This window comes from Lepidochelys kempii, chromosome 5 (genome assembly GCF_965140265.1).
Source record: "Lepidochelys kempii isolate rLepKem1 chromosome 5, rLepKem1.hap2, whole genome shotgun sequence".
In the NCBI taxonomy this organism is placed as follows: domain Eukaryota; kingdom Metazoa; phylum Chordata; order Testudines; family Cheloniidae; genus Lepidochelys; species Lepidochelys kempii.
The window spans coordinates 125,422,726-125,437,930 of record NC_133260.1 but is presented as its reverse complement, the minus strand read 5'-3'; the positions used below and the strand labels follow the sequence as shown (position 1 = coordinate 125,437,930).

General features: G+C 51.0%; 1 protein-coding gene across 1 annotated transcript in view; it reads right to left on the bottom strand.

Annotated features, from left to right (window-relative positions):
• Window positions 1-1,772: 1,772 nt before the first annotated feature.
• Window positions 1,773-15,205, bottom strand: part of FRMPD1 (FERM and PDZ domain containing 1) — a 66,097-nt gene continuing 52,664 nt past the window's right edge. The window contains exons 11-16 of the mRNA XM_073345719.1: window positions 14,635-14,761; window positions 13,930-14,025; window positions 10,227-10,409; window positions 8,641-8,788; window positions 6,295-7,104; window positions 1,773-4,371 (exon numbers count right to left, since the gene is read on the bottom strand). Coding sequence (XP_073201820.1) covers window positions 1,922-4,371; window positions 6,295-7,104; window positions 8,641-8,788; window positions 10,227-10,409; window positions 13,930-14,025; window positions 14,635-14,761 — 3,814 coding nt within the window. The 3' untranslated portion in view covers window positions 1,773-1,921. The remainder of the gene's footprint in view (window positions 4,372-6,294; window positions 7,105-8,640; window positions 8,789-10,226; window positions 10,410-13,929; window positions 14,026-14,634; window positions 14,762-15,205) is intronic.

Below are 15,205 nucleotides of genomic sequence, written 5' to 3'. Positions count from 1 at the left end.
ATGGCACCCACAGCTGCTCTGCAGAGCCAGAGTTGTGGATGGGGCCTTAATGTACCTGAGAGTTGGGCCCAACGTATTTGGAGACCTAGCGAACAAACAAAGTACAGACCTGCTGCAGGTGCTGTGGCTGGGCTGCAATGTTTACGCCCCGGGGAATTCTGCGCAGGCGCTGCATTTATGGGCCAAGAAGAATTTTCTTTTTCCCTGCAGAAAATAACTTCTGCGGGAAAGTTGCTGAAGTTATGCCTTTTGGCCACCAGGGGCCACTGTGGCACTAGAACAGGACCGCTGCTCCAGCCCCAGCTGCTGCTAGGGCAGAGAAGGCAGCACCCTGCCTGTGGGGCCAGGTCTGGAGACAGGGGATACAGAGGGACAGACAGTGTGGGACATAGGGGTCTGCTGGGGGGTGTCACAGACAGGTTCATAAGGGATACTGAGGGAGGACAGACTGGGGCAGGGGCTGAATGGGAATGGAGGTGCAGGGCCCTGTGGGGACACAGGGGAGAGGGGGCAGGGACACATGGGGGAAGCAGGGTGGGGGTGTGTGGCTGAGTGGGTGCATAGGGACACATGGGAATGAGGGAGGGGGGTAGGGACACATGGGGGTAAGGGGTAGCTGAGTGAGGGCACAGGGACACATGGGGGAAGGGGTTAGCTGAGTGGGGGCACAGAGACATGGGAATGGGGGTGCAGGGAGACATGGAGGTGTTTGAGAGAGGGTGGAAGGACACATGGGAATGGGGGGTGCATGGCCATATAGGGACAGACAGATGTGCCTGATTGAATGGGAGCAGCTAGGGATCAGCCAGGGTCTGCATGGGGGAGGCTTCCTAACAATCCCCACCCCTCTAAAAAAAAAACATGTTCCATACATCCCCCCCCACATCCAACAACCCTCCAAGTTCCTACTCAGGCTCTTTCCTGGCAATTACTTCCCTCAGCTCCTCTGTTACCCCTAACGCCCCCAAGCCTTTGCACTGTTTCTGGAAGCGGGGGCGGGAGGAGGGGGGGGAATACGGTTCTGTATTGCAGTTTAAATGAATTTTTACTCAAGAGTTCTGTATTTATATGCCTAGTAAGGCACCTATTTGTCAAAAAACATTTCCTGAATCTTTTTTATTGTCCGTATTGTTACGGACATTCTCCCTGGCAAGTATTTTGAAATAAATTACCAAAATAATTGAAACTGGTGTGTGTGTGTGTTATTTTGACAAATAAAATATGCAGAATTTTGCAGATTTTTAAAGTACTGTGTGCAGAATTTTTAAATTTTTTGGTGCAGAATTCCCTCAGGACACGCTCCTGGGCCCCTGCACCCTTGGGGTGGTTTGTAGGTAGATTATTAATCCAGGGGGAGGCTTTGCTTTTTGAAGTGGTCTCGTGGCTTAGCTTCCAGCCCTGCTGGAGGTGTCACTGCTGTGTGGAATCTGGATGGTGGGGTTGCTGTTAGAGGCTTTTGCTGCAATGTTTAAGGGCCTGAGTCATCTAACGGCAGGCAGCCTTTCAAGCAGAGGCCACAGCCGTGTTAAGTGTTGTCTAACCCTACGCTGAGCTGGTCCATATGACAGTGCCGAATGCCCTGTGGTCACACTCCCATTCCACCCCCGCCTAGCCCCAGGAGGCATGGCTACAGGGAGAAGGGGAGGGGATTTTCTGGAAAATGTCCTGCCTTCTACTTAGTAAGTTGCTGCCTTCAGGGAGTTCAAGGCAGCCGCTGCGTTACACTCACTGCTGAACGGGGGCTAGTCTAGCTTCGTTATGATCATGCCTTGAGGTGTGCGGCCAGACTGCTGAATGACTCACGTCGCTTTTCTGTGGGAGATATTTTATTGGGTTAATGGGTTATACAGTAAACGTTTGTTGGGTACTTTCCTGTCAGCGGTACACGAGTATGAGAGTCTGTCCAGCGGAGCGGCCGTCTTCACACCGCCGGCGCTGCCCTGAACTGCTGGGTTAGACAGAACACTGCTGCCGTGAGGGCCGTGCCCTGGCGTGCGAGCAGCGTCGCACTTAGATTGTGACCGCCCTTCCCCTCGGTCTGGAGAGCAGCGCGGACAAACTCATGGTAGGTGCAAACCACGTCCTTCAGATTGACTTGGAGCTCCTTGTGATGTCTCCCGCACAGCCCACAGGCTGTGAACTGGAAACACAGCGCCGTCAGTCGCATGAGGTCCCGGAAGGTCTCCTGCAATGCACCTGGCAGCTCTTCAGAAGGCCTGTCTGGTTGTAGGACCTTCTGGCAGCTGGCCATCAGCTTGCGGGACTCCGCGCAGAGCACGTGCTTGTGTTCAGCGTAATGTTCTGTGCACGTGTCTCGAGGGTGTTTCGTTCGGTTTCCCGAGAACTGCCTCACAAGGGCCTGGAGCTCTGCCACATTCGCCAGGAACTGAGAGAAGTCAGCCGGTGACTTCCCTGCTCTCTCTTGCAACTGACCCAGCGCTTCTGGATGAGATTCTGGCCATGGGCCGTTTTCACTCCCACTAGGCTCAGCGGCCACACAGTTACTCTCGTCCGTGGTCCTGGGAGGGGGCTGGCCTAGGAACGACAAGCTCCCAGCAGCCGGTGGGGTTGTTAAAGGCCTGGAGGAAATGCTATGTGCAGAATCAACACACTCATGATCTAGGTCATTGTCTAGCCCGCGGAAGCAGCTGGCATAAGACAAGTGACAGCTGCACTTGTCCATGCCAGCTTTGAGGAAGAGGGTCCCCTTAACACTGGTCAAACCCAAAGGACGCGTTGTGTTGTAGCTCGTAGACACTGGGGCATCTTTTTCATGGGTCACACAAAGCAGTGATTGATCTGCACCAGAGTTTCCCTCTCTGTGGGCTGAGGCGCCATCACTATCTTTGGGGGAAGGAGAACGTAGCCCCGGTGATGTGATTATGTGGCAGCCCTTTCTTTGCTCCGTGGTCTCCTCTGTGAGGAGAGGAGTCAGAGCGGGCTGGGGCTGTTCGTGGCGACCATCCGCATTTAGTGCATCTTCTCTGGGTTCTCTCTCCTCTGGGCGCTGGCCACTAAGCAGCTGCGGAGGAGGGTGCGATTTTGGAGAAGCGGAGGAAAAACGCGTTTCCTTCCCGAGGGCACCTGAGTTGGAATGCCCTGCTGTCCAGGGACTTGGGCCAACAGCTTGCACAGTCTCTGCTGGGGGGGCGTCCTCCACGCCCCCCTGCTGGCAGGGCATTGCTTGGTCTGTCCTGGTTCCAAACGAAAGCCAGGAGAGGCGAGTGATTATTCCCGATGCTCTGTTAAAGCCTGAAAGCAGCTCCGTGGCATTAGAGAAACCCAAATGGTTTTTATCTTCCACTCTTCTTAAGGGTTCTCCATTCAGGTTCTTGCTGGGTCTCTCTCCAGATACCACTTCAGCATCTTGCTTCACTGCCCAGCTAGTGGGATCAGCTGTTCCCCTTGCAAAGGGAGATGATGGCACAAGCTGTTCACATGCTTCTCCTTTATCAGCAGTGGACGGAGAATCCAGGTCTGAAGCTGCAGCCTGGGGCAACGGCTGGCCTCTGTAGCACCCCAATGGAGAAGGCCCGGGCTCAGCACAAGCAGGGATCCCTCCTTTGCCCTGATGTGCAGCCGTATTGAGTTCACGGCGGCCTTCCAGAGCCTCTGCGGCACTCTGTGGCATTGGCTGCTCTTGCGGTACCGAGCGGGTTATACATCCATCCTCGGTTTCAGAAAACGGGCGACCACAGCCACCGGGGCTCTTCCAGGCGCCTCCTGCTTGTTCTGGGTCTCTGATGTCTCCCAAATGGGAAGATATTTCAGAAGGACTTATGCAGCCACTGTCACACGTGCATGCAGAATCAAGAGGCCCCAGGCTGTTCTCCGCACAGCTGGGCAACGGGGTTAGGTCCGAATTTTCTTTCCCTTCCTGGTCACCCTGGAGCTGACTGGCTGAAATGGAAGGGATGACTGAGGCGGTTACTGAGTTGGTTTCGGTGGCGTCCGGCTCTGTTTCCATGAAGCTAGATGAAGGGTTTTTACTCTTGGCTTCGCTCTGAGGCTCTAGCTGGGCAAAGGTCCTGGCTTCCAGCAGCGCGGGTTCCCTGGTAGTGTTGTCCAAGGAGGATGTCATGTGAGTGAGAGAGACGGAGGGCAGCTGGGGCTCCTGTTCATAGCAGCATGCAGGATCAGTGCTCTCCAGGGAGGGGGATGGAGCCACCGGGAAGGTAACCTGCGACGTGTAATCCGTCTGTAGGAAAGATCTCCTCTTTCTCAGGCTCTTCGCATGCTTCAGCTCCTTCTCCTTTCTGTGCTTCTCCCTGGTAGCTTGTCTCGACATGCAGCTTTCCCCCAGGTTGTAGCACCTCGACTTCTTCAGGAAGCAGGAATCGCCCTTCCCCTCATGGGACAGTGCCTTAGAGCCTGCCAGGAAAGAAGAGAATACAAGGGTAAGGAGATGGTAGTGTTCCCCACACGTGTGCATAACTGGCTACACACAGAGAGCCATGGGTTGTTCACGGGGTCTCCTGGACTGATGATAACCATGCATCGGGAACGTCTGCCATCTTGGCTGAGACACCAGGGATTGAACTGGGGAACCTTGAGCACTAAAAGCATGAGCTGCTCTAGCTTGAGCTAAAGCTCTGTAAATGGGGGGCTGTGACAAACCTGTGTCCTACGTGGCTCAGCACAGAGGGTGCAGCTTATAGGACGGTTTAGGTTAAGAACCGAGCAGAAGTTAGGTTTGGGGCCTCAGCATACAAGAGTACAGGAGACAGAGAGTGTTATGGGAAAGAAAGAATTAGCAAGGACGCAACCCAGGGTTAAGTTACACTAACTGCTGACCAGGGGCTAGTCTAGCTTCGTTACAAGCGGCTGGTCGTGGTAACTGGTTTTTGCAGGGTTTTTAAGCGAGTGTTTTTGAGAATGGGTTGTTAAAATGCGCTCTACATTGATAGCGTGGGAGGGACAGCTGTTAACTTAAATAGTGTGTAATGTAAAGAGCCCATAAGGCGGTGGTAGAACTAGAATCCTGGGAAAGGGCAGTTTCATGTTAATTATAAAAGGAGCTGATTTTCTAAATGAGCATGAAGAGCGTAGGGTCAGGTTCCAGGATTGTAAGACTGTAGCTCACTCTGTGGTCCAGGGACTGACACCATTTCATCTCTGAGCGTGAGTATAATCGCAGCGCGGTGTAAGTGCTAATTGCATGCCTGTTTGCGTAACGAATCATTTTTCTTTTGAAAACTTTTCTTCTTCTTGACTTACTCTAGGCCTTAATTGGCAGGGCTGATGGATGGATAGCGTGCCCCTAGCTATGCATTTCTGTATTGTCCAGACTTGGGCTGGTGGGTTGTAAAATGGAATGGTAATTTGTGATCTGTCCGAGGGGAAGAGAGAGGAAGCTGCAGTGTGTTCTCCTGGGGCTTTGGGGCTCAGTTTAAGTGATAAGAGTTTTTCAACTTTTAGTCTGGGGATTTCTTTAGGTTTTAAGAATGGCTATGAATCATCACTCAGTGTCAGGGGTCAGGCAAGCCTGGCAGGAATGGGTCCCTGTCTCCTTCCTAGCAGCCTCCCACCATTACACCGCGTCCCCTCCCTCCCATTCTCTGGACTGAACCACTTAGTCCCTACACAGCTTTCCCGCTTCCTTTTCTTCTGGCCTGCTCCTGTATCTACACCCCCCGGATTCCTGCCAGCCCATGCCACCCCCGAGCACAGCGGTCAGCCTCTGGGCCAGCTGCACCCCCCATGGCATTTGTGAGGACCACACACACTTTGCAAAGTGCATCATGTACGCAGCGAACACAACAAACTCACATGGGTACTACTGAGGCTTAAAGACCTTTAAATAACATGCATGTTCCATATATGTCCGTACTCTACTGTGCTTGTGATAGCAGGTGGGGTTTCGAGAATGCCGAACGGTCTGAGGGGCACAGATCCCATGACTTTCACTGGGACTGCTGCTCTGAACTCACCTGGGTGCTACCGACAAATCCCACCCAACCCTATAGCTACGATATTCGATGTGCTCTCTGCACAGCATTTCTGCCTGCGAGGGATTCATTCTTGGAGAAGGGACATTTAAAGTTTGTGTACAAAGCTTGTCTGCGAGTCGAAAGAGCTTCAGGAAAACCTTGGGAAATTGAACAAGGGGGACATGTTCTCGGCATTGTGGATCTGACACATGACCACCCCTAGGTTCATTATTCATCACTCGTCCAGCCGTACCACCAGAGCACCCCAGGAATGATTAGGTCCTGCTGTACTAAGTGTGCTGGGTAAGAGAGTGTCCCTGCCCTACTGAGCTGATTTACTACATAACCTCTTCTCTGAGCACACCTGTCAGGACGTCTGTTGGGGTCAGCCTGTCTGCAGCATCGTAGAATTCATCCTCGGAGCTGGTGTCCCCGTAGCCCGGAGGCGGGTGCAGGATGAGGTCATTCTCCTCCGCTGTTGGATCGACCTTGTAGAGTCCCTCCTGCTGGCCCGACTCGGCCGGCAGGTCCTTCACAGAGCCGTTCCCTGGGCTATGATTGAGGACGCTTCTCTCTCCATTGCTGGCTGGGGATATGCTGGAGCAGAGACTGTAATACTCCATCACGTTCTCCTCCGACAGCTTGGTCTTGAGAGCCGAAGCATCCGCCTCATTCTCCCCTCTTTGCTTGAGGCTTGTCTGCTCAGGCCCAGGGTGGCTTCCTTGGGAGAACTGCAAGAAACAAAGGAAATCTTCAGACTCCGCCCCACCGCTCCCCTCCTTGCTGGCCAGAGTGAAGACGCTCTTGTCTTGGCAGCTGAGTTCCTGAATAGTGGGTGTGAAAAACTGAAGGAACTCTGGCCTGCTGGAGGAGCAGGCCTCCAAGTCGTCCTCCTCCAGAGCGTCCATTGAGTCACTCGAGCCACTGGTCTTGCAGTCTCTGCTCTCGGTATTGGCCAAGTCAGAGGCTTCGGATGCACTGTCCGTCCCGTCGCTCCTCCCTCCAGGGTTTCTGCTCTCTGGCTCCAGCTCAGGCAGCTCCTCGTGCCCTGCCTCCTCCTCACACAGAGGTTGGACGCTGCCGGGGTTCAGCCAGGGGGGGTCCAAAAAGCGCTCCACAGAGGAATCCAGTTCCCAAGAGTCTTCGGAGTCGCTGCAGGCTCTCGACTCGTACCCTGCAATGTAAAGACACCGGGTGAGCACAGGACAATGCAAACAGCTGGGTACAGCAGCCCAGTAAGCCCAGAACAAGCAGCGATTCAGTCCCCTTGCACTCTTAGAGAGAGACCCACTCCTGTGACTGCTGCTCGGATTCTGAACAAACGAGCACGGCGCACAGTCTGTCCCACAGGGCCACGACCTGCAAGCTAGTGCCAGGTCCTACCCTGCGGCTGAAAGCAGAGGCCAGTCCTGGAGCTGGTCACTAATACAGTCTAATGCCTAGATTCCCAGGCCGAAGGGCCCACGGGGCCCACCTAGTCGGACCTGCCTGGTAACACAGAGCTTTCCGACAGGAATTCTGGCCTTGATTTACAAGTTGTGGTGGATTCCCCATCACGGACCACTCTCGGCGAGTTGGTCCAGCGGTTAATTACTCTGTTAAAACGTTACACTCTATTTCCAGTCTGAATTTGTCTGGCTTCAACTTCCTGCCTTTGGGTCGTGTTAGACCTTTCTCTGCTAGATCGAAGAGCCCATTCTGAAATATTAGTTCTCCAGGTAGGTACTATTGACTGATCAAGTCACCCTAACTTAACCTCTTTGTTAAGCTAAATAAATTGAGCTCCTTGAGTCTATCACTATAAGGCAGGTCTTCTAATCCTTTAATCATTCTAGAAAAATTGGAAAGTGTCCAGCGGAGGACAACAAAAATGATTAGGGGGCTGGGGAACATGACTTATGAGGAGAGGCTGAGGGAACTGGGCTTATTTAGTCTGCAGAAGAGAAGAATGAGGCGGGATTTGATAGTAGCCTTCAACTACCTGAAGGGGGACTCCAAAGAGGATGGATCTAGGCTGTTCTCAGTGGTGGCAGATGACAGAACAAGGAGCAATGGTCTCAAGTTGCAGTGGGGGAGGTTTAGGTTGGATATTAGGAAAAACCCTTTCACTAGGAGGGTGGTGAAACACTGGAATGGGTTATCTAGGGAGGTGGTGGAATCTCCTTCCTTAGAGGTTTTTAAGGCCCGGCTTGACAAAGCTCTGGCTTGGATGATTTAGTTGGGGTTGGTCCTGCTTTGAGCAGGGGGTTGGACTAGATGACCTCCTGAGGTCCCTTCCAACCTTATCTTCTATGATTCTATGATTCTCGTGGCTATTCTTTGAACCCTCTCCTGTGTGTGGCTTATTATTATTATTGTTGTTATTATTATAAAAGTTACTGTTATTTCTTTGTATTGCAGTAGTGCCTCAGGTAAGAGCCCTCCTTGAGCCCCCATCATGGACCAGGTCCCACTATGCCAGGTGCTGTACAGACACCAAACAAAGGGACAGCCCCTGCCCCAAGTAGCTTCCAGTGTAAGCGGAAAGAGAACAGTCTTTCCAATAGCTTCAAGGAGTTGTGAGCCGTGAGCTGGGGCTCAAGAGGGCACTAACTTCCTAGCAGAAAACTCTGCACCTGACATGCGTCTGCGGTGACAGATGCTCCTAAGTGATTAGTCAAGGTGGTTCGTCACTCGCCACCCGTTGTTGAAAAAGGCGACTAGTTCTTACCTTCTTCCGTGGAGATGCGGTGGGCCTGCTGCTTAGTCTCACCCCAGATGAATATGGAGACGCCCGAGTCTACACACAGCCTGTAGTAACCGGCAATGAGGCAGGCGAGATCTTTGGCACTGTTTGATTCTAGCATCAGCGTCAGCAACTGTAACGAAAAAAATGCATTACTCTATTCACACTTGGCCCCTGAAGTGACCGGAAGAGATGTGCACTTAATAAAAGGACATTCCCGATCTCCCATCCTGTCCCAGGTATGGAGAGGCATATTACAGAGTGGGCCACAAGGAGGAAAGGGAAACAGATTTTTCTTTGATGCCCAGTGTCCTACTGATGAAGGACAGCCAAATATTTTTTAAAGGAATCTCATTTTCTTTGACTGCGTTGCATCTGTTCTAATGGTTCTCCTGTCTTTGCATTAACATAACAGAAGAATGGCCCTACTGGGTCAGATCAAGGCTCCATCTAGCCCAGTGTCCTGTCTTCCGACAGTGGCCAGTGCCAGGTGCCCCAGAGGGAATGAACAGAACAGGTAATCATCAAGTGATCCATCCCATCACCCATTCCCAGCTTCTGGCAAACAGAGGCTAGGGACATTATTCCTGCCTATTCTGGCTAATAGCCATTGATGGAACTAGCCTCCATGAATTTATCTAGTTCTTTTTTGAACCCTGTTATGGTCTTGGCCTTCACAACATCCTCTGGCAAGGAGTTCCACAGGTTGATTGTGCATTGTGTGAAAAATACTTCCTTTTGTTTGTTTTAAATGTGCTACCTATTAATTTCATTTGGTGACCCATAGTTCTCCTGTTACGAAAAGGAGTAAATGACACTTCCTTATCTACTTTCTCTACATCAGTCATGATTTTATAGACCTCAATCATATCTCCCCTTAGCTGTCTCTTTTCCAAGCTGAAAAGTCTCAGTCTTATTAATCTCTCCTCATACGGAAGCCGTTCCATCCCCCTAATAATTTTTGTTGCCCTTTTCTGAACCTTTTCCAATTCCAATATATCTTTTTTGAGATGCGGCGACCACATCTGCACGCAGTATTCAAGGTGCAGGTGTACTATGGATTTATAGAGAGGCAACATGATATTTTCTCCCCTATTATCTATCCCTTTCTTAATGATTCCCAGCATTCTGTTCGTTTTTTTGACCGCCACTGCACATTGAGTGGATGTTTTCAGAGAACTATCCACAATGACTCCAAGATCTTTTCCTTGAGTGGTAACAGCTAATTTAGTCTATTTTATCCAATGCAAAATATTTTCCTTTAAAAGAATTGTCAAGTGATAGAAACTCTGATAAATACAGTCTGCTAGTGTGTCGAATGGTTAGGCACTAGGGAGACATGCTGCCTTTTGAGCACAGTGTTAATGCACATTGGTCATGATAGCCAGCGATATACTACAAAGTAACTAGGAAAAAAAGGTCCCACCACTGCATTTATTAAAATAACAGAAACAGCAAAACAAACACATCGCTGTCTTTACTAGCATTAGGAATTCAATTAGACGGTTAGATCACTGAGAAGATCGAGGAACAACTCTCCCAACACATGCACCATCTGAAGCTGCAATTACCTTCACATCCTGAAGGTAGATCTTTACCATGCTCACTTTCTCAGACTCTTCGGTAAGCTCTAGCCTGCTGATGTTAGCAAACTCCGCCAGGGGTGTTATGATGTTGAGCTTGTTATTGATAATCTGGCTGATCCCATACTTCGCTCCGACCAGCAAGGCGACATACGATTCCCTGTCCTGTAGCTACCGGAGAAAGGTGGGTTAGAATCCAGCCTTCGTAGAAATCTAAACAGGAACCTCGTGACAAAGCGGGACGCAGAATCCAGAGTTGTGCATTACGGCTTGGCACGTTTCAATTAGGGGAAGCAGTCAACTTCTACTGGCCCCCAAATGTGAATAGTGGGTAGCTCCAGTTTGGGGATTTCAGCGACAGCAGTGCAGAGATTAAAGTGAGATGGAGGCTGCCTGCCTCACCGGGTACATCTACACGGTCGCTGGGAGGGTGCTTCCCTGCACGGCTGGACAGAGGCGAGCTAGCGTGCTAGAAAGGGCAGCGTGGCTGTGGTGGCTCAGGCTAGCTGCCCACGCACGTACCCACAGGATCAGGCAGCATTGTACTTGGGCAGCTGGCCACGCTGCTATTTCTAGCGCGCTGGCTGCCGACCCGTGCTGGGAGGCTCCTCCCAGCTGCCAGGCCGGTTCTCAGGTTCCAGGGGAGTAGGTGTTTGCATGCTCCTGGCAGTTGCTTTGCAAACAAGCAGCCACCTTCCAGGAGGCCGAAGGCTCGTTCGACTCCTGGAAAATCTGGGGTTTTAAGAGTTTAAACCAGTAAGATGTGGCGGGTGGGTCAGTATTTTGTGGAGATTTAGGATTTCTAGAACGGACGAAGACTCTCCAAGCTGCTGTTCCACCGGCTAACTCTGGACACCTTTGCACGTAGTTTGGCCTTCCTGACAATAATTCGGGACCCCCCCAAAGATCGTTTTGGGGGCAAGGGGGGAATGTCCCCTTTTCTGCCCCTCCCTCTGCCAGTGCCAGGCCTGCCCCCCTGCGGTTGAGAGAGACACGGAGCTGGTGGGGGATGGCCAGGGCTCGGGGTTGCCAGGGCCTCCACTGAGCTGAAGGAGAGTTGTTGGTCTCCCAGGAAGGGACACCGGCCTGTCACATGGAGCTCCAGCCCCACTGCCCATGCTTTGGCAGGTGTGGGGCTCTTTCATTATATTGATTGGGTTGGTGGGATGTTAGGGGTTGTTGCAAGATCATGTGTTTAACACCCTTGCTTCCTTGGCCTGCTCCTGTCCCCATCTTTTAATTTACCCCTGTCCCTCGTGGGTCTAAAATGCTGGTCATCTTTCTGCAGGTCCTTCATTTACCGTATCTGTGAATTGCACTAGCCTAGCTGTCAGATGGGCTGCTCCGGATGGGCACTCAGCGCTGTGAACCCAGGGCTCACCGGCCCCAGGGTGGCACACCGAGGAGAGAGGATTAATGGGATCTCCCTTCCATGGGCATCTGGGTGCCCCCTGATGGGGCTGCATTTACATCCTTTTAAGTGACCTCCCCAGATTCTAAATGATCCATTTGTAAGACACTCCACTGCTCGAGAGCCAGGACGTAGCCCCCTTCCGCCCAGCGTGGCTGCCCCGTCAATCTCATGGCAGATGCACACGCTGGGGTGATCAGTGCCCAGGCACATCGCCACACCCGCCGCTGTCCCTCGGCTGGCATCGTGGGGGGGAGGGGAACAGGAGTTCTGTGCTCTGAAACGTTTTAGCCCCACTACTGCCCAAGAAAATATATCTATATATTATGAAATATTGACCTTTCCCCTCAGAAAACAGACACTGTTCTGGAAAAAATTAATTTAATCAAAAACCCAATTTTCCCCTGACAGCCTAGAGATGGAAAATTTTCAACTAGTACTACTCAGTGTGAATAAGGCTAAGGCAATAGCAATCCACTGGTGAGCAGAGCTGTCCCTTGGGTACAGCAAATCAGGGCAAGGCAGGCGGGGAGGTGAGGCGGGTGGGCGAGCCGGGTGAGGAGGTGGACAGGGAGGCAAGCAGCAGTCGGGCAGAGGAGGAGCAGATTAGAAACTTGGCACCTATATCCTGGGTCACCAAAACCCCTAGGGATGGCCCTGCTGGTGAGTGTGCATTCCAGGCCCCCGTCTCTGCCTGGTCCTCAGAGGACATGAACGTCTCAGCTCTAGAACCTGACTCTCTAGCATAAACTGTGACAGTTCTTGCTGTTAGCTGCAGAGGTCCTTGGTTCAATCCTATGTGTCAGCCAAGATTGTGTCATGCCTTATGTCAGGAGACCTTCTTTCAAAGGGAAAACATCATAGAAGATTAGGGTTGGAAGAGACCTCAGGAGGTCATCTAGTCCAACCCCCTGCTCAAAGCAGGACCAACCACAACTAAATCATCCCAGCCAGGGCTTTGTCAAGTTGGGCCTTAAAAACCTCTAACGATGGAGATTCTACCACCTCCCTAGATAACCCATTCCAGTGCTTCACCACCCTCCTAGTGAAAGAGTTTTTCCTAATATCCAACCTAGACCTCTCCCAATGCAACTTGAGACTATTGCTTCTCGTTCTGTCATCTGCCACCACTGAGAACAGCTGAGCTCCATCCTCTTTGGAACCCTCTTTCAGGCAATTGAAGGCTGCTATCGAATCCCCCCTCACTCTTCTCTTCTGCAGACTAAATAACCCCAGTTCCCTCAGTGTCTCCTCATAAGTAATGTGCCCCAGCCTCCTAATCATTTTTGTTGCCCTCTGCTGGACTCTCTCCAATTTGTCCACATCTTTTCTGTAGTGGGGGGGCCCCAAAACTGGACACAATACTCCAGGTGTGGCCTCACCAGTGCCGAATAGAGGGAAATAATCACGTACCTCAATCTGCTGGCATCTTGGGCTCCTACTAATGCAGCCCAAAATGCCGTTAGCCTTCTTGGCAACAAGGGCACACTGCTGACTTAACCTCCCCTGAAAATGGATGGCTCTTGACCCAAATCAACGTCAGGGTATTTTTTTAATGGCATTTAAAATATTCTCAGATCTTTGAAGGGCATTAGAACCTGCCCATGGAACAATGGACCAATCACATCTGAAGATCCACAAGACCAACACTGAATGCCACACCTGCGCTTCTTAACAACACATAAATAAAAGGATCCTCAAAACCTGGTTTTATGGTCTTGACTTCAAAGGAGCTATGCTGGTTTGCACTGGCTAAGGATTTAGAATGCGACTGCTGGAAAGGGCCAAGAGAAATGTGCCCGTTTAGTTGACGCAGCAATGCCAACACACCCGATGGTGAGCGTCCCGTAGGCAGCATGGCAGAGGGGAGGGCAGGGGAGGGATGTGAAGGAAGACACGGGAAAGCTTTACGGATTTTTCCAGGGAGCTGATCTGAGGCAGAACTGGGAGAAAGCGTGAAGGTGGTTGAGGGCAACTACGACTAATGGGTGATGAAGCTGGTGTTGCTGGCAGAACAAATCTGGGGGAAGATGCCCCAGCAGCAGGTTAACAGGTTGTTTTTGATTCTCAGCTGTTAATAAAAAAAAAAAAAAAGACATCCTGCTTCACAGAAAGTGCGCTTTAATCAAGGCGAGGCGTGGTCAGTTTCAGCGTAGTGCTAAAAATGACCCCCATTGCACGCGTTTGTTTCCCACAGCATGGTAACACAACATACGCAGAAAGGATGGCCAGAGAAAACACAAAGATTTGCTAAAATCACAGACAAACAAATGCACATACCATTAGGGTGGCATTAAAGATTTTCCCGCTGTACATTTTCAGGTCTCCAAGTATCTGCAGGTAGCTCAGACGCACCTGTGTGGCCGAGAGGACGTGCTTGGATTTTAAAGAAAAGAAATATTTCTGAGAAAGTTACAAACCAACCACTGGGAAAAGTCGGGCGTGTGGGTAAAGGGGTTTCTAAATTTTTCATTTGGATGAAAGCAGCCGTGTACAATTCACAGGACTGGATGGATCACACGCACAAACACACGCCTCTAACTAGATGACTGCCCTCCTCCTATACACAGCAGGCAAGAAGTAAGTTCCAGGGCCCACTAAGGCAAAGGTGGCAGCCCAGGGGGTCACTGGGAATAGTCTGCTTAGGAGGAGACCCAACTTTGTGACTTCTGGCTCCCATCTCTGACTGCCCTCTTGACAAGGGCTTGTCTATACCTGCAGAAGCAGCGCACAAGCAATGCTAATGCTGGGAGAAATAGCTGTACCAAAGGAGAGGGGACAGAGAGAAGAGTAAAGAGAGGTGCAATGCAGCCCCCATGAAAACCAAATAAAATGCAGTAGCAAGGCTGTGAGGACCCCAGCTGGAGAAGGCTGGTGTAGAACATGGTGCTAAAACCATCTCGGCTCAGTCCCACTGAGGCTGGGCTCAGTGGCCGAGCCAGCTGGCTTTCATTGAGCGATCTCACACACATGCATAGGTTCTACCTTTTGTCTTGGGTCCAGTAAGATTTGGTTCCTCTTCATGTGAAAGCTGATGGCTTTCTTGATGTCTTTGCCTTTCATGTTTCGGAGTAAAGTTGGAGATATAAAGTTTTCTATTCCCCAGTCCTTCCTGCCATGAAGACAGAGCAGATGGGTATAGCTCCAAGAGAAATTACGGGTTTGTTGCACAAATTCCTGGGTGAGTTTTCTCTGGCCTGTGTCATACAGGAGGTCAGACTAGGTGATTATAATGGTCCCTTCTGGCCGCAACCTATGGACTGAGGATTCCATTTGTAAAGTGCACTTGGCTTTGCTTAAAAGAGGATAATATTTTGGTGACTTTTGGGTTAATGGTTCCCGCCAGTCTAAGATTATAGGCCAGTTGTTCCCATGGAGAATTTTTCCAATGTAATAAGTATTACTTGCTAATTAAGCCCATCAGGGAGCTTTCTGTTGACGTGTCTGTCTATTCCTTTATTCGTTGGGGCATGGCGTATCTGACTATAAAGACTAATTCAGTGGCAGAGGTGAACACATAGCCCAGCTGGGGCTGCAGGTATTAGGCTACAAACGT